Here is a 15,653-nt window from a genome sequence, read left to right on the forward strand (position 1 = left end):
GGTATTTCAAATAGGAAAACAGAGATTCTGTTTCCGTTACTTTGTGATTACACTATCAGAAATAAAATGAGTTGAAGTCTTAAAAACTCTTTTTCTTTGGGAAAATAATAATTTTACTAAGTTGACTGTCTGATGGAAAAAATTTCATGAGTTTTTCTTATAACATGCCCTGTACAACTTGGGGAAGGACCCTTGAGATTTATGAGATATGAATATGGTTAGATCTGGAAACAAGGAAATAAGAGTTTAATATGGAGGTTTCCTCTCCTCTTTTCAGCAAATAAATAGTCCAAACAGAAATCCTCTTCCTATAGCAATCAAGGGAATTATTCCAAGAAAAGCTCGTATTCCAAAACAAATAAAATGGACTCCAATGAACGCTTTCCCAAGAGAGCATCACAGCTGAGAAAAGAAAATAAAGCAAGCACTGTTCAATCATGTCAGTATCTCCTGGCCTAAGAGAATGAGGATTTTGTCTAAACTCTGCCAGAGATTGCTTGTTGCCCCGTGGTATCATATCCATAAAATGCACGAGGCATTCTCTTACAAGAAGAGCTCAGCTTGTTCTGAGCTGGAAAAACCAGCAGTTATAACGGTACCTTTAAGGTTTACAAAAGGTATCCCACGTTTTTAAGACACTCTGCAGGCACGGACTAGGATGTGGGTTTTTCAGAGAGCAGCTGCCAGCTGGAGCCCAGAGCTCCTAGAGCTCCTCGTTTCACCAGCAGAAAATGCTTCCAGGCATAACAGTGCTGACTTTGGTGGAACCACAGGTAGGACAAAAGCGATCCAGTGATCCCCAAGCTTTGCAGGGGAAGGCTGGCTGAGCGCCAGGGAAATCAGTAGCCTAACACACAAGATGGGTTCAGGATTGAGTTTATCCTATTTGCCCGATGCCAAAGCCAAGTTAGATGGGAACAAATGTAATCAATCCCTCAGCCTCAGACTCCAAGACAAAACACAGGGCAGCTCCTCACCCCAGTAGCTTATTTTATTTTTCAGGTTCTTGATAAGGATACAACCAATGCATCTGGACTTCCTCCAAGGAAGAGGAACAGGAGAGAGTGTGTGGAGCTGGTGAGGAAGAAGAGAACCAGCTCTTCACGCTGAGGGTAGCACTGCAGCGTTACATAAGCTCGAGCCCAGCAGTAATCAGCTTAGTGATACTGCTGTGAGACCAGGGGCATAAAAATAATAATTAGATCTGGCAATTCTGGGTCTTCTGTGAAGAATTCACGTTTGCAAGGCTCAGGGATCCCTTACTGTGTATTCCTCTGTATGAAAGAATAATGCTGGGAATCAATAAAGATAAGATGTATGGAAACAGACTATTTACATTTATGAAATACTAAATCTGGACACATAACAAGACCATTATTTCTTTCCAGCACTCAGACAGTAGTTGTCTATCAATACAAAACACAAAGCTGTATCTTCACAGAAACATGGCCATTCAGCTATCACTTCATGTAAGCAAAACTGTAATATTGACCAGAGTCCATTTATGATAGTACGGAACTGATACTATACAACTAATTAGGAAAAATATGAACCATGGAGATGTTAAGGCATTTCTTAGTCTTTCCACAATGTTTTATTCTACCCAGTCCTGTTCTCCCCCTCAGTACAGAAGTTTACAAGGCCAAGAAGCACTCCTCTACTTCACCAACCCATGACATACATATTAGCATTTTAATTACTATTGGCTATTCTCAGCTGTTAGAGGAACCCATTTTGCTGAAAAGCCATGTTCCAATGCAGCATCAAATAATTACTGCAGAAAACTATTCAGAAGTAATTTAAATCTAAACCTTTAATTCTTTTCCACGGTATCTCCAAATACTGCAATCAACTTTCTCTGACCTTTGTAAATTCCTTTTTGTATTCGTGGAACACATCATGCATACAAGCAATGATTTCACAGATGTATTTACAACTCCTTGTTGGCTTCTGGGCTGTTGAGCTGGTGGCAAAAAAAAATTAATGTTACACTTAAGATATTGCATACACGCTTTCAAGACCTGGAAACACAGAATGCTCGTAGCAACAGTGTTTTGGAACAGACTGCAATAAACCAATAGACCGAAATGCTGTTCACAAAGAAAACACTCATCAAATTTTAAACAACAGTAAAGTATGTTAAATGGCATGAGTGGATGCACTACATAATACATTTATTGTGTGATATAGTAACATATGCCATTCTATCGATTCTTTTAGCTTGAGTCTCTCAGTAGAGAAGTGGTGTGGGTTTTTAACGTCACAGCCCTGTGACACAAGCCCTGGCACAGCATGCTCAGATACCCCAGAAAACTACACTAAAATGTTCCAGTCTTATGTTGTTATTGATTTAACTGCACACCCTTAGCTGCACCGCCTTTTATTTATTGCCAGCGTCATACACAGTAAATGGTTCTGGTCATCTAACTGTACACACAAGAAAGCCAGTCACTGTTTTAACAGCTGATTTTCTGAAGTCAAGAAAGAACAGAAATAAACCGTTATAAATTTATTTTGTTTCATTCTAAATCTGCCATGTCACAGTCTAAAATACATGAGCATCATATACTATCAGGTACAATATTTTAACTAATTCTATATTCTTCCCAAAGTATATGTCAACCAATATATTTCCAATCTTTCAAGAGGGTTTAACGCAAAGGCAGTTTTACAGTCTCCAAATTTTCTGTTAGGCTTAGAGATTTGCCAAAAGAAAATAGACTCCAAAATGTCTTGCATTGTCCCTGAGGAAGTTTTTCTAGCGTACAATTTACTCATATTGAAAACGAGAACATATAGCTGAATACATGCATTTTCTAAACTAAAAGTGAAGTTAGCCCTGAAGATGGGCTTACACATGGCAGTCTGGATTCTGTCGTAGCTCTAATGTTGGTGACTTGGGAAGGGAGAGCGCTGCTGAACCCCCACATATTTTGCCATCACCAAGCACAAGCACTCCCAGGTCATGACTGACTCTTCCAAGTCAAGCCCAGCTGTCCTGAACTCAGCCCTGGTGAGAGGGAGGGAAAGGGTCAGCATATGGGGCCAGGAGATGCTGGGATGGCGACAGCCCAGAGAAGGCTTTCCTTCCTTCGTCCCACCAACACAGGCTGCAGCTGGCTCCAGCCTCCCAAGGGAGAAAGGTATGATTATCACCAATGCTACATCCGTGGATTTCTGGATCCAGTGAACGTCGAGACATTCACGACCTTCAGTGACTGTTAGCTCAGCACTTCAAAGCACTGCATTTCTTATTCAAAACCAAACCAAATTTGTCCCAAACCAAAGGAAATTTGTCCAGTACACCATGTTCCACATTAATCCAAAGTCACTGGCTCACATTGTCCATCCTTCTCAACATCCTACTAACAAAAAAAACCCTAAACCACAAATTCTTACCGCTGCCATTGCTTGTATTATAGTATTAAACAGACTCCACTGAAGATTCAAGGCTGGAAATTGCACAGACAAACAACAAAGGCAAGATCTGCTCCACAAAACAGAGACTCTATTCATCAGGCAGGAAACAAGAGGGAGACAGGAACAAGCAGAGGGAGACTGGGGAGCGATGCTGCGGTCAAGAGAACAGACATCAGCAATAAAGCAGAACCTTATCTAATGCCAGTTCAGCAATTTACAGGCAGCAGCGCAGAGGCTGAATGTGGTCAGCTGTCTCAACAGGTTTTTGTAAAAATTACTGAACTTCCACATGCTTACAACTATTTTTGAGGGATAAAGCTCATTCTATTGCCTTACCCCAAGTATCACGTTCAGCAATATCAAAATGACATAATATGTGACTGGAAGCAACTTTCAGAGGTCATCTGAACCATCCCAGGGCCCTGGGGAGGAATCGGCCCCAGCCCAGCCAGTTATGATCACTGCCTAACCTTGCCTTAAAACCACTGACCATGTGGACGCCACAGCCCACGGTGGCACCAGGACTGCAGTGCGTCAGTACTTTTATTTTTGGAAAATTCTACATGAATCTGCACTGCATTGTCTTCACTTACCAGTCTGTTATCTTGCAGTACATTCATTTATATTTTTTCTAATAGAAATAGTTTCAGCTTACCCTGTAATTTTAGTTATACGCTATTTCCATAAAAGACACGGGCATGTTTGAGTTTGATGTCATTTTGATAGTCTGTTATTTTATTATGTGCAGTTAATGGTACTTCTTCATATAATACAGCTATAAAAGATTTCCAGCATTCTATAATGCTGATATTGATGGATTGGGTTTTTTCCTCCCTGAAGCTGTCTTTCTAGTTACAAACAGAAATAATAGATCAATTCGGCTTAGCTTTTACATCATGCTGGATATAACTGCATTTGCTCTAGTAGCAAATTGTTTGAAATATTTAACATTCCACACTCAACTGTGTTATGATATTTTACATTAGGACTGTATTGCACATCACAAGTACAATATACATATACCGTCCAAATACAAGTCAGCAATGCCACACAATATCAGGAATTCAGACTTTGAAACGGGGAAATTTCTGAGCACAAGCTTAACATACTCCCTCTGCAGCGAAGGGGACTACCATGTCAATCTAAGTGACAGTTTAAGTATCTGAGTAACTCTAGGCCTCGTAATTTTTTTGTATCTGAGAGTTCTCTTTATTCTTATTACAGAAACTGACTCCTATGCTATAATTGTGGTATCTCAATTAAAGAGCAGCTAAGTGCTTCACAGTTGGAGTCACTGTTGGTCAGCTATGCGAAACATAGCTGGACAGGGCTTTCTGCGAGCAGAGCCCTTGCTGGGCAGGTAGAGAGTCTACAAAGGCCAGGGTCAAGAAATAGGATTCCCTCAGATTCCGTTTTCAAAATGCAACCACAGGGAATTTAGCAACCATTATTTGCAGTGATAGCAGCCATGCTGTATGGGTACAGTAGAGTCATGAACCAAACCTGCTACTTCACTGAATTTCCAACATCTTTCTTTTGACGTTATCACAGACACAAACAATTTCACGGCCTAAAGATTAGCTTATCCTCTGCACTCCAGAGGCACAGCAGTACCCCCTTACTTCTTTCAGCAGTGCAAGAGGGGCAAAGCAGCAGGAAAACTTTTTTCGTCACTTATCAGATGCCTAAATCTCCTCTTTGCAGCCCTGCTGACTTCTTGTTTGGAATGACAAAGATCATACAACACATGTAGCATATTTCCTACAATTACTTATCTTTGTCCTACTGGCTGTGTGACCCTTTCTCGTTTCACGTCTGAAGCGCAGGTTGAATTCCACCTTCCCGTGAACCGATTCTAACTGCATCTGACTTTTTTTTTAAACATGGTGCTGTAATCTCTGTGGCTTTTTCAACTTCTCAGATAACCCCACTCGTGAACCTGTACATTTGAATAACCATCCACCAACATCTGCAAAGGACCTAAATATCATAAAAGCAAAATGCTTCATTTAAGTGTTAAATTCTGTCAGTAATAAGACATACACCGGATCAATTATCAGATGACCTAATACATACAGCTGATCAGAGTTTCCTCAAGAAAATAATTTTTTTTCTTATAACGCTTGCCAGCTGGCTTCATTATGAATTAGAAATACAAAATCTTCAAAAACCGCCCTGAGCTGTATGGGAAAGCAAAACAAATACAGTTCAAGATGATATTGACCCAAAAAAGTTATTAATATAGGAACAGGCCTCCCTCTGTAAACTGGAACCCCTTCCTGAAATACACTGGATAAAGCATAAGACAACTTAACACCAGAAACAGATAAATCAGGGATCCACTCACGGAAGACACTGCCTGCTTTCTGCACAATATGCTTCATTTTGTCAGGATGATTGACAACAGAAACATCTTCAGTTCTTGTTTGGTGAACAAGTTGGCAATGCAGCTTCAACCAAAAGCACACAGGTTTGAGGATGGCTGGGTTTTTTTCCAGCATTGGAAAAAAGACATTTCCCCTAATGAGTTTTCCTTGGCTGTTCAATATTTATTACAGGTACTTACGCAGAGCTTTTATTACTTAATGTTCCATTTCCTTTCAAAAGGATAACGCCGATGCTCATGTAATGCCACCCTACAGTCTTATAAAATTGATGGCAGCTCCAAACTTTTTCTGGGCATAATCCTACTAGCACACCAGCCCCATGACAGCATGTATTGGGGCTAAATGCTAACTAGACTTCACTGGGAAGTCTGTCACCTCTAACATCTGCAGCATGAATTTACATAAAAGAGCTGAAAACACAAAGGGCACTTTTCCCTGCCATCTTCTCCTGCCTCTCTATCCTAACACACACAGCCGTACCTCCCTGCATGGCACAGAACTGGCTGGGCGACCTGAAGCCTCCCCCTAAGATTTGAGAGTAGGTAGCAAGTCTTGGGCATTACATTCACTTTATGTAACTTTTATCCCCACAGAGGCTGAAAGTTTTGTATAGATCTGGGGTCATTGCTGTGGTGAACTGCATGGAAATTAATCCCTCTACCCACAAAGGGAGTTGACAGCAGGATTACAACACTGCACAGGTCAAGTGCTGCCCCTCTGCTTTCGGGAGTGATCCAGCTTTCTTCTCAGAGGGAGGAAGCATCTTGAGATACCTTCCAAGCTTTGATCAGAAACTTCCCAGGGCATGAAAATCACTAGCACTGGTCAGGAAGCTGAGAAATCAAGATGTGGGGCACAGAGTAGGAGTAAAGATGCCATATAAAGCCATTTTAATAAAAATAACCGTGAATTGCTCTTATTGCTACATTGCAGGGACAGAATTGCCTGTCTCCAGTACCCAAAAGGCTGGGGAAACAAGTTACACCTTCACAGCAATTACAGAGATTTGATCAAACCTGCAAGGACAGCCACAACGGCTCCTACCCCTTGCATCCCCCCAGGTCACTGCACTCCACGCTCACTGGAGAACCGGGAAGAACAGAGGAAAATTGGGTTCTCCTGACCTTATCAGGAAGATTTTCATTTTTGCAAAGGGGAAGATCTGTGCTGGCATCTAAGTGAATGAGGCAAAAGGCCCTGCCTTTAACCCCTCTCAAGCCCATCATTAATGCTGCCAGAAAGGGCATGAAAGTTGACTTACACTGCCCTGCCATTGCTAAGGGCTGCTGCTTGTTCAGCAGCGGCGCTCCTCCCAGCCTGCCGGCTCGCCTTCCCCCTGTTAAAGGTGACCGTGGATGAAATACCCAGCTCTGGCAGCACTCGGCAACCCCCTGTCCTGGCAGCACAGGGCACTTTGGCCTTCACCGGCTGCAGTGGTCTGACCACAAGCCGGTCTCATGTTAAGGGGGCTCAGGAAGGATCTGAGGCGAGGAAGGATCTGGAAGATTTTGATTTACTTAATTAAAAGCTTAGATCCTCTGCATTTACAGCCCCGTTTTCTTCCCTTGTCCCATCACACAAGCAGTTTGGGAGTACTGTTAACCATGAGCACCCAGAGACTACACCTTGAAGAAGCTAAGCATCTGCGCTCCCCAGACTCCTGTACCAGCACAGTCTCCCTTTCTAATCCCTTTCTGCAACATAACAGTTGCCATCACTGGGATGTTTATTTCCAAAGAAGTCATCATTTAAGTGCCAAACTCACTCTCAGTAGAAGATTTTCATTTCGCCTTCCCCCCTCCGCACATATATATTTATTCCCCCAACAGCAACACAGATGCACTCGCATACAGATATCAGTAACGGGACTCAGCTCTTCTCTGTACATTAAAGCCTCTGTCTTGAGTGGGATTAACGTTGGCAGCTGTCTGACAGGAGAGACTGTGTGGGAGGAAAATGGTTTTATTTAAAACTTGAAAGAAAGCAAAATAATCTTCGAGAGAACAAACTGTGTTTCAACTCTTGCTCCTTCAGTGGAAGACTATTTACTAACAGAAAATACCCAACAACAGCAAAAATACAGAAGTATTCCTCTGAAAGGTAACAGTTTTCTTTCCTTTTACTTATGTGGTCACTTTTCAAAACACCTATTAATAATACAGCTGAGTCTTTCCATAGGAGGCCAGAATCTAAGTCCATTTTGAAAATGAAAATGAAGCAAATCCCATGGTTTTCTTTTAGCTACGGTGGGGCAGGAAAGGTCTCTGCTTCCCATCCTGCCTCTACTGTGCTTCAGAAACAGGAAGCCCTACAAACAAGGCAGTGTGAAGTATCCCCGTATTTCTGATTTACTTTTCTAGAGCAATCACGTTGATGAACATACCATTGTTCCTCATAATTAAAACCAAAGTTTACTGTTACAGAAGCTGTATTTCCCCTTGCTCGGAGGGAAGTCTCACTTGGAAAAGAGCACCTCGCTCTAAGGTTGCGTTGTGACCTGCGCTCAGAAGGCAGCATGCTTTGATGTCAATGTGGACACCGTTTCCAGCAGTTTGGGAATAGTGTTAACCACGGGCACCTAGAGACTATGCCTTGAAGAAGCCATGCATCTCCACGTCCTTCTTAGCTCACAGGCTGGCTCCATGCCCAAATCACTTAACCTTTTTTCTGACTCTGGGCTCTTGTTCCAGCTTCTCCCACTTGTTCTCTCCTCACCTTCACGCTGATGACTGGTCCCATCCTACTCTGGCTTTATGTCACTCAGAGGCCTCGTCCCCTGCTCTCAACCTGCTTTTTCCTCCTTCCAGCTGCCTGCGCCCATGGGTCATGGCAAGGATTGCCTCCATCCCTGCAGCTCCAGGGCAAAGCACAGCAGCTACTGAAGTGAAGCTTCCCAAGGCAAACCAAGCCTAATGGCTGACCTTTTGGTCTGAGAAATTTCAGCTGAAGCAATTAACAGATAAAGGCAGATGAAAATGCAATTTTGCATGGAGAATGCCGGATATCTTGCTGCTGCGCCTTATCTCATTAAAAATTCCAGCTTTTACATGTAAAAATGTTAAAGGGACTTTTTTCCGCCCCAAAATTTACATATGGTAAAACAACAAAATACAAGCGCACCTGGAAATGATGGAAATTTGCAACTGACAGGAAAGAGTTGTTTCTGAGCAAAACTCTCCTGGAAGGTTCTCTGTACCTCAGAGAATGTAATTTAAATAACTAAACAGTCTCCATTTGAAGCAGTTCAATTCACCGTGGCATTTGCCATCCGGACAGTGCAGAGGATCCCCGAGAGAACTGTACTGACAGCAAAAGCCACAGTGCTTCATGAGCCTGCACTTTTTTCTTGAACAGTTCAATAGCACAACGCACTATACGACACTACTACATATGCCTTCACCTGCTGCCAGTACTGCTTCAGACTTCAGCAGCACTAACGTATTAAATAATGTCAAATCCATTGTATTTGAGGCTGTTCTTCAGAACAAAGATTCAGTTCTTGCTGGATCTCTAGGAAGGTATCTTAATAATGCTCCTTTCCCACCCCTTCGATAGCGATGATGTTTATCACACAACTGCGGTATATGTTTAGTGTATCTCTAAATTATTTTGGTAAAAACATACAATAAATTTTACACAACAAAGCTTTTTTAAGCATTTTAAAAGATATGCAGAGCATGAAAAGGATGCACTAACCTGTTTGCATAGTGCTCTGCCATCTCTCTCCCCGGACTCTTGAAAAACTGACATAGTTCCTCAAGGGACTGACTTGATTAAAGAACATTAATTAATTGACTGAACATCTGTGCTGTTTTTCAACTAATAATTAAAATTAGCTAGGAATTGTAATCTCCTTAAAAGTGAAAAGTATACAGAATAACTGCAGCCCACTTTCTCACAACATTTGGGTAGGGCTAAGCAACTACAGCATTTACCACAATGGTTCCCAAGAGAATTGTAAGGCTCTGTGGTGGAAGCTTGCTTCCTGGCTAGCCTGACAACAGGAACATTTTATTCTTGGCTTCATGCGCTAACATATTAACCATGACAGTGCTGACATTTGTTGCACAGTGAAATTGAATGTAAACAGTCTAGAAAGCTGCCACTAAATTTAGAAATTATTTTTGGAGTTTGAAATTAAGTACTGTCAACGCAACTCATGTTTCCACTTATATGCAAATATGACAGGAATTTTAATGGTTTCTCCAAACTTCTCACAGAAAACAAAGAAGGGAAATAAGAGTAATGATTTTAATCGCTCTCAAACTGTATTACAAAAAGCAACCGACCTGTATGGTGTTGTAAGAGAAGGACTAGCCAAGAGGACAGAGTAAGATGGCTAGATGAGAAAACGTCATGTTACACGTGGAAATGAAATGTTTCTTCCATCTCCCAGTGTAACCCACGAGGTCAGGATATACCCAGGATCATCCTTTTCCTCCCGTGGGAGATATTCTTACTTATTTAAACACAGGGTTTTATTCCCTGAGATCAAAGGAAGGAGTCAAGGAGAGCCAAGCCACTGGTATGCAGCACCAGGAAGAAGTGGAGATTAACAACAAAAATGAGATTTCAGTGCACGTGACACAAGCAAACGAAGAGTCTAGAGACCACAAATATCAGATGACTGCAAAAAAAGAACATCTCTCAACGAGAAGGTAGATTCATTTAAGCTGTTCTTAAAAGCACTGCAGACACTTAGTAGTCTAGAGGCAGTCAATGCAAGAGCCAGTCTGGAATTAGCACGGGAGTGCTCAGCCTTGTAATATGAGGCTGCAGTGAGAACTGGTGGATTCATAAAAATATCACAGATATTTCTAAAATTTTAAGAGGCTCACAGAAATACTTATTTCCAGTACAGAGTCATCTGCACAATGACTGTACTCAGTCACTAGTTTGCAATGTATTCACGTAGTTGTATACTTTTTCTGAAATGGCTTTTAACAAGAACGGGTGGTTCAGGGAAATGAAAGACACCTCTCAGGACATTTGCTTAGTATCCACTAATTGTAGATGGTTTCTCAACGGTTTGCTTTCCCCGCTTGGTAAACAAAACAAGGGAAGCCTTAGAATTTCTATTCAAGGCAGGCTGAATGGGTCTCTTCCTCACAGCCCCTCACCTGTACGTGGTACCAGGTTTAGAGGAGGAGGCCAGGAAGAGGTACCTTCGAGCACAGGAAGATCAGCAGCAGCCCCAGGGAACCTGCCAGCTCTCAGCATCTCAGGATGAGGTGATGGGGCAGGCAGCACCTGGAACCTGTGTGCTTCACTCACATAGCTCCCAGTCGCAGGCGTGACCAGCCACGTGCATCCCAATTGGACCTGGGCCCAGAACCACTTGAAATTTCTGCAGAAGTAGGAAAATTAAGCTGGGAATTCATCAGACCTTGCTTGCTCTGGTGTCACAACAACAATTACAATCTTATTTAATCTATTTTTCTTTTCTATCTAGTCAGTTTTTTATTTTCATAGGTGTTCTGATACCATGTAATATCTGGCAATAAAATTCTGTCTGGAATAAAATTGTTCCCCCCCTCTTTTTCGCTCACAGTGCGGAGAGTTTAAATCTTATTGAAGGATTAAAAAATAATCTATTTGCTGTCATGCTATCATTCCTCAGGCTTATCTACTTTTTTGGGGCAGTAAATACACTTTTTGTGCTACCTGGCCCCACTCCAGCCTGGTATTATACTGATGTAAAAACTCTGAATAAAAGAAAAAAAGAATCTGCTAGTGCCAGTTCAAAGCCTTCTGCAAAAGGAGCCTTTCCCTTCTGAGGGGCTCATGCTTCTGAAAATCGAGCACACCATTTGCAGACTGCGAGCAATGGCCTCTGAAAGAAATACTGAAGTTTGACAGCATACACTTTCTTAGCATCTGGTGCGTACACTATTCCCTGAGAAAAAGTCCCTGTGTGACTGCAGAGAAAACGCCCCTGTTCATACCACAAGGTATTCCAGGCTGGATGACCCACGGACTAGCAGGATGCGTGGGGGGGACAACGGCAAGATGTACCTTGGGCAGCCCCTCCTCGCAGTACAGAGACAGTGCACCGACATGTCCGGGAGACTATGGCATCACTGAGTCTTACTGGAAAGAGGATACATCTCAGTACGTACGAGTATTTGTAGCAGTGAAATAAAACTAAAAGCTGAGGCTGTTTGGGAGGTGTGTGCATACAGCAGTCACGAAGCTCAAAATAAGCATGGTGAAAAAAACATAGCCATAACCACAAATTGGATCATCACCCTGATTTCATAAAAAACAGTCTGCGTCACAAAGGAAACACAATAGGTGCACATAATGATGAAACACTTACCCTGGAATCCTTTTCCAGATGAAGCTTGTGTTGAAGACTGCGTCTTCTCCTGGCCTTGGCAATGCCATTGTGATAAAAGAAGTATCCAGTATCTAAAAAAGGGAGCTGAAGAAGAGAGAGAGAAAAAAACATCATGGAGCTATTGGCTAGTAGTAAGGATGACACAGAAAACTTTTACCTGGGAAGTGACTCAGGAATCTACAAGAATTGTGAAGAGTCACACCAGAGGGTCCTAATCACTCTTGAGCATGTCACTTCTCAAGAAGCAAGTACTTTAGAAAAGTGTGCCCAGCAGCATTAAAGTTATTTGCTACAGGTCTACAACGCATAACTTCACTTGTACACACTTGGTACTATTTCCACCTTATGTTTAAGGTCAACGGTGCCACTATTTCTGAAGGGCTTCCCAAATCAAATCAAGATTATTCCCTATTTCCTGAAAAACCCAGAATAAAAGAACAAGATGAACTGCAAATGGTTTGAAACTATCACAAGCCATCCTTCAGCAATAAGGCGTTACACAAGTACTTTTCTGAGCCATTGTAACACGCCCGAGCTAATGCCGTAAGCAGTAAGGCAGAAAGCAGAGTGAATTCCACTCTCAGAAAAATGCAATATTTGTAATTTCTTCTGAACACCTGGAAACAGAACATACAAAGAATATTAAGAAAATGGACAGCTCACCGTGTCTGGGTGGGAACAGCCTCGTACAGCTTTACTGTCTAAGACATTCGGGCAGCAAGGAAACACCTCCCGAGAGCCTCCCAGCCCCACCTAAGGCAGGGGCCAGGGAAGGAAGATGTATGTCTTATTAAATGCACCTCTCCCCGCAGGACTGGCAGAGAGGGACTGGAAGGCTAGCAGACAGTCAGCTTTGAGAAGGCTAAAAGACATCGTGTTAGGAGAACAGCATCCCACTTCCAGCAGTCAATTAGAAAGCACCATTTGCATCTTAAATTGTACAGCTTTTTCCCCATTCCAACTTAATAGGGAGAGTCCGGTTGAACGTTTAAATCTAAGCAAGTAACTGGGTACTTTTAAACTAAGTTTCTCTTTGTAAAAGTTGAAAAAAAAATTGGCTCTTCTTGGGAAGTTCTATGTTAATGCTGTGAATATTTCAACTTCAAAGGTTAGACCACCCTGCATGTAAAATAACTACTTAAAAGAGATATTCCAGAATAGCCGTGACAGCTCTGTTCCTCTCCTTTTTATTATTTATATTTCACTGTAACATAAACCTCTTAGCAGGAGTTCAAAGTTCTTTACTGAAAAACTGGGACTGACGTCTAGATAGAATATTCACTGTGAAAACCCAGGCTGAATAAGGATAGCAAGATCTTGCTGCCATAAAACAGATTCTGGTCCTGTATACAGGTATATAGAGTTCACAAATACAAATTTCCTTTCATGAAATTATTTTGTTTCATTAAATCTATCACTATATCTGGCGCAGTTCTGCAAATATATTTTAGCACCTATGTGGAGCAGTGTGGGAATGGAAGATTTACAGTGCATTCCAAAAGTTTCAAATTCGGTCACATTCTAAAAATGAGTGAGTTTTATTTTTTTTCCTCCAAAGTCCTTTTTTGTGTTAATTGAAACATTTACTATCAATGAAATCAAAGCATTTCATTTTTGATTTTAAAAATTCCGTTGTGTACGATACATAATACATAAATGCAAAGTAAGTTTAAAAAAAAAATTAAAACTTTCTTTTCTGATAAGACTGTTTCTTTTTAAGTGTACATAAAAGGTTATGGAGATTTCACCAAAATTACTATGGTTCCTTGGAGGTAATTTGCAAGGCTGACTGGAGAGCTTTTCTGGGCAAATAATCACAATATTTTACATCAGCTCCATGCGCACGTGAGGAACACAACAGCTGAAGCAGAAGGAGAAATAAGGCTGTGAAAGCTCACAGCAGTGGCCATAGAAGTCTCCTATGCTTCATATCCATCCTCAGAGCCGCAGCTCTTAAGGCTCAAATTCTGTCTGGGATTAGGGCATTCTTTAAAAAGCATGTTTAAGTTTAAAAAGCCTATACCTGACATTTTTACCAACTGGGTAATCAAGTATTTCCATAATCCAGAGTTTGGCAATAGATGTGACTGTCCCAGAAAAGGCCCTTCCCCCACATCGGATACATTACTCTATGCCTCAAAAATATGCAGGGGAAAAAAATCTAAACAGCCAGATCAGTTACAGCTTGAAATCCATCTTGCTGTGCTAACCATTACCATCCATTGCAAGCTGTGGTCCAATTACCCCTCTCATTCTCTCAGTGAAATCAGGCTATGTTCCTTCTTTTCATCTCAGTATCAAACATTCAAATCAATTCCAGTCAAATATTGATCTTGATGTACTTCCATTAAGGAAGATTCTCAGCAATTTTGAAGATCTCTGGAAATATATAACACTTATTCACTGTTCATTTTCTATGTAGGATTAGTTTCTAGTGCCACTTCAAATGAAGCAATATATTTCATAGTAAACTTTTAAAGGTGGTGTATTCAAGTCTGACCGTAAGCAAAATCAATTACAGTTACTAAAACACTGATCAGATTTATGGACAAAATAATGAATAAGTTTGAGACTATGCCACTCTTTCTGCAGATATCCCAGTAATCTTTGAGGAACTCAGATATTTTACAGTTCACATGGTTTTCCCACTCATTCAATGAAACTGGAGGGGGGAGAGAGACAGGAAGGCAGCTAAGTGAGGCAATATCTGAAATATGACATGATCAAACACCATGGATTGTGAATAACTAATAGCAGAAACCAAGCAATTTGCAGGAACAATCTAAACTCTGCCGTAAATCCTTGAAATTAATGAGCCTACACAGGAAAAGTCAGATGCCAGCAAAGGGCCTAAACTGTCACACGCTTTGATGAGGATTTTGCATCGAGGTCTGTGAATATCACAAGCAACCTCTGAAGTGCTCCCGTTTTGACGAACTCCTGCGACCAAGTTGCCAACTCTTCGGCAGCGACCAAACGGCAGGACGCAGGTAGCTCCCAGCGGGGTTTACATTCCCGCGATTAGCTTCTCCAGGAGGTCTGCTCTGATTTGGAGCTACAGCAAAATGGCAAAGAGCAAAATGAACAGTGCATGTAATGAAGTGCAATGAAAACAGAAGGGCTCCTGCACATAAAAATCTCCAAAGTGTCACCAGCAGTAGCTACTCTGTAATATGCGTGCTGTAAAGCTGGAATCGTATGTGAGTAAGATTCCTACTTCAGCAGCAGCAGGCTCTGCGTGTAACACGGGAGAGGAACGCACTCAGCCTAGTGGCTCACGTTCTTTCTGTAAGACAGGAGCAAAGCCTCCTGCCCTCAGAGAAAAAATAGCAATTATGTAAGGTAACTAATTACCGGAAAGTACTTGAATATTCAAGTGAGGAGGACTATTCAGAGTTAGAAAAGGGTCTACTATTGCCTTGGTGTATAAATATGGTCCAATACAAAGTAGGACTTTAAGAATCTCTGGAATTGCAGGCACCCTGTTACTTGCAGTATTTGTATAA

At 41.6% G+C, this 15,653-nt stretch overlaps 1 protein-coding gene across 1 annotated transcript in view; it reads right to left on the bottom strand.

Moving 5' to 3' along the window:
* Positions 1-12,231, bottom strand: part of PCSK2 (proprotein convertase subtilisin/kexin type 2) — a gene marked incomplete at its 5' end in the record, with an annotated part of 83,257 nt that extends 71,026 nt beyond the window's left edge. Inside the window, one exon of the mRNA XM_009704221.1 lies at positions 12,127-12,231. Coding sequence (XP_009702523.1) covers positions 12,127-12,231 — 105 coding nt within the window. The remainder of the gene's footprint in view (positions 1-12,126) is intronic.
* Between the last annotated feature and the right edge of the window lie 3,422 nt (positions 12,232-15,653).

Source organism: Cariama cristata, unplaced genomic scaffold, assembly GCF_000690535.1.
Source record: "Cariama cristata isolate BGI_N322 unplaced genomic scaffold, ASM69053v1 scaffold1817, whole genome shotgun sequence".
NCBI classification, from domain to species: Eukaryota; Metazoa; Chordata; class Aves; order Cariamiformes; family Cariamidae; genus Cariama; species Cariama cristata.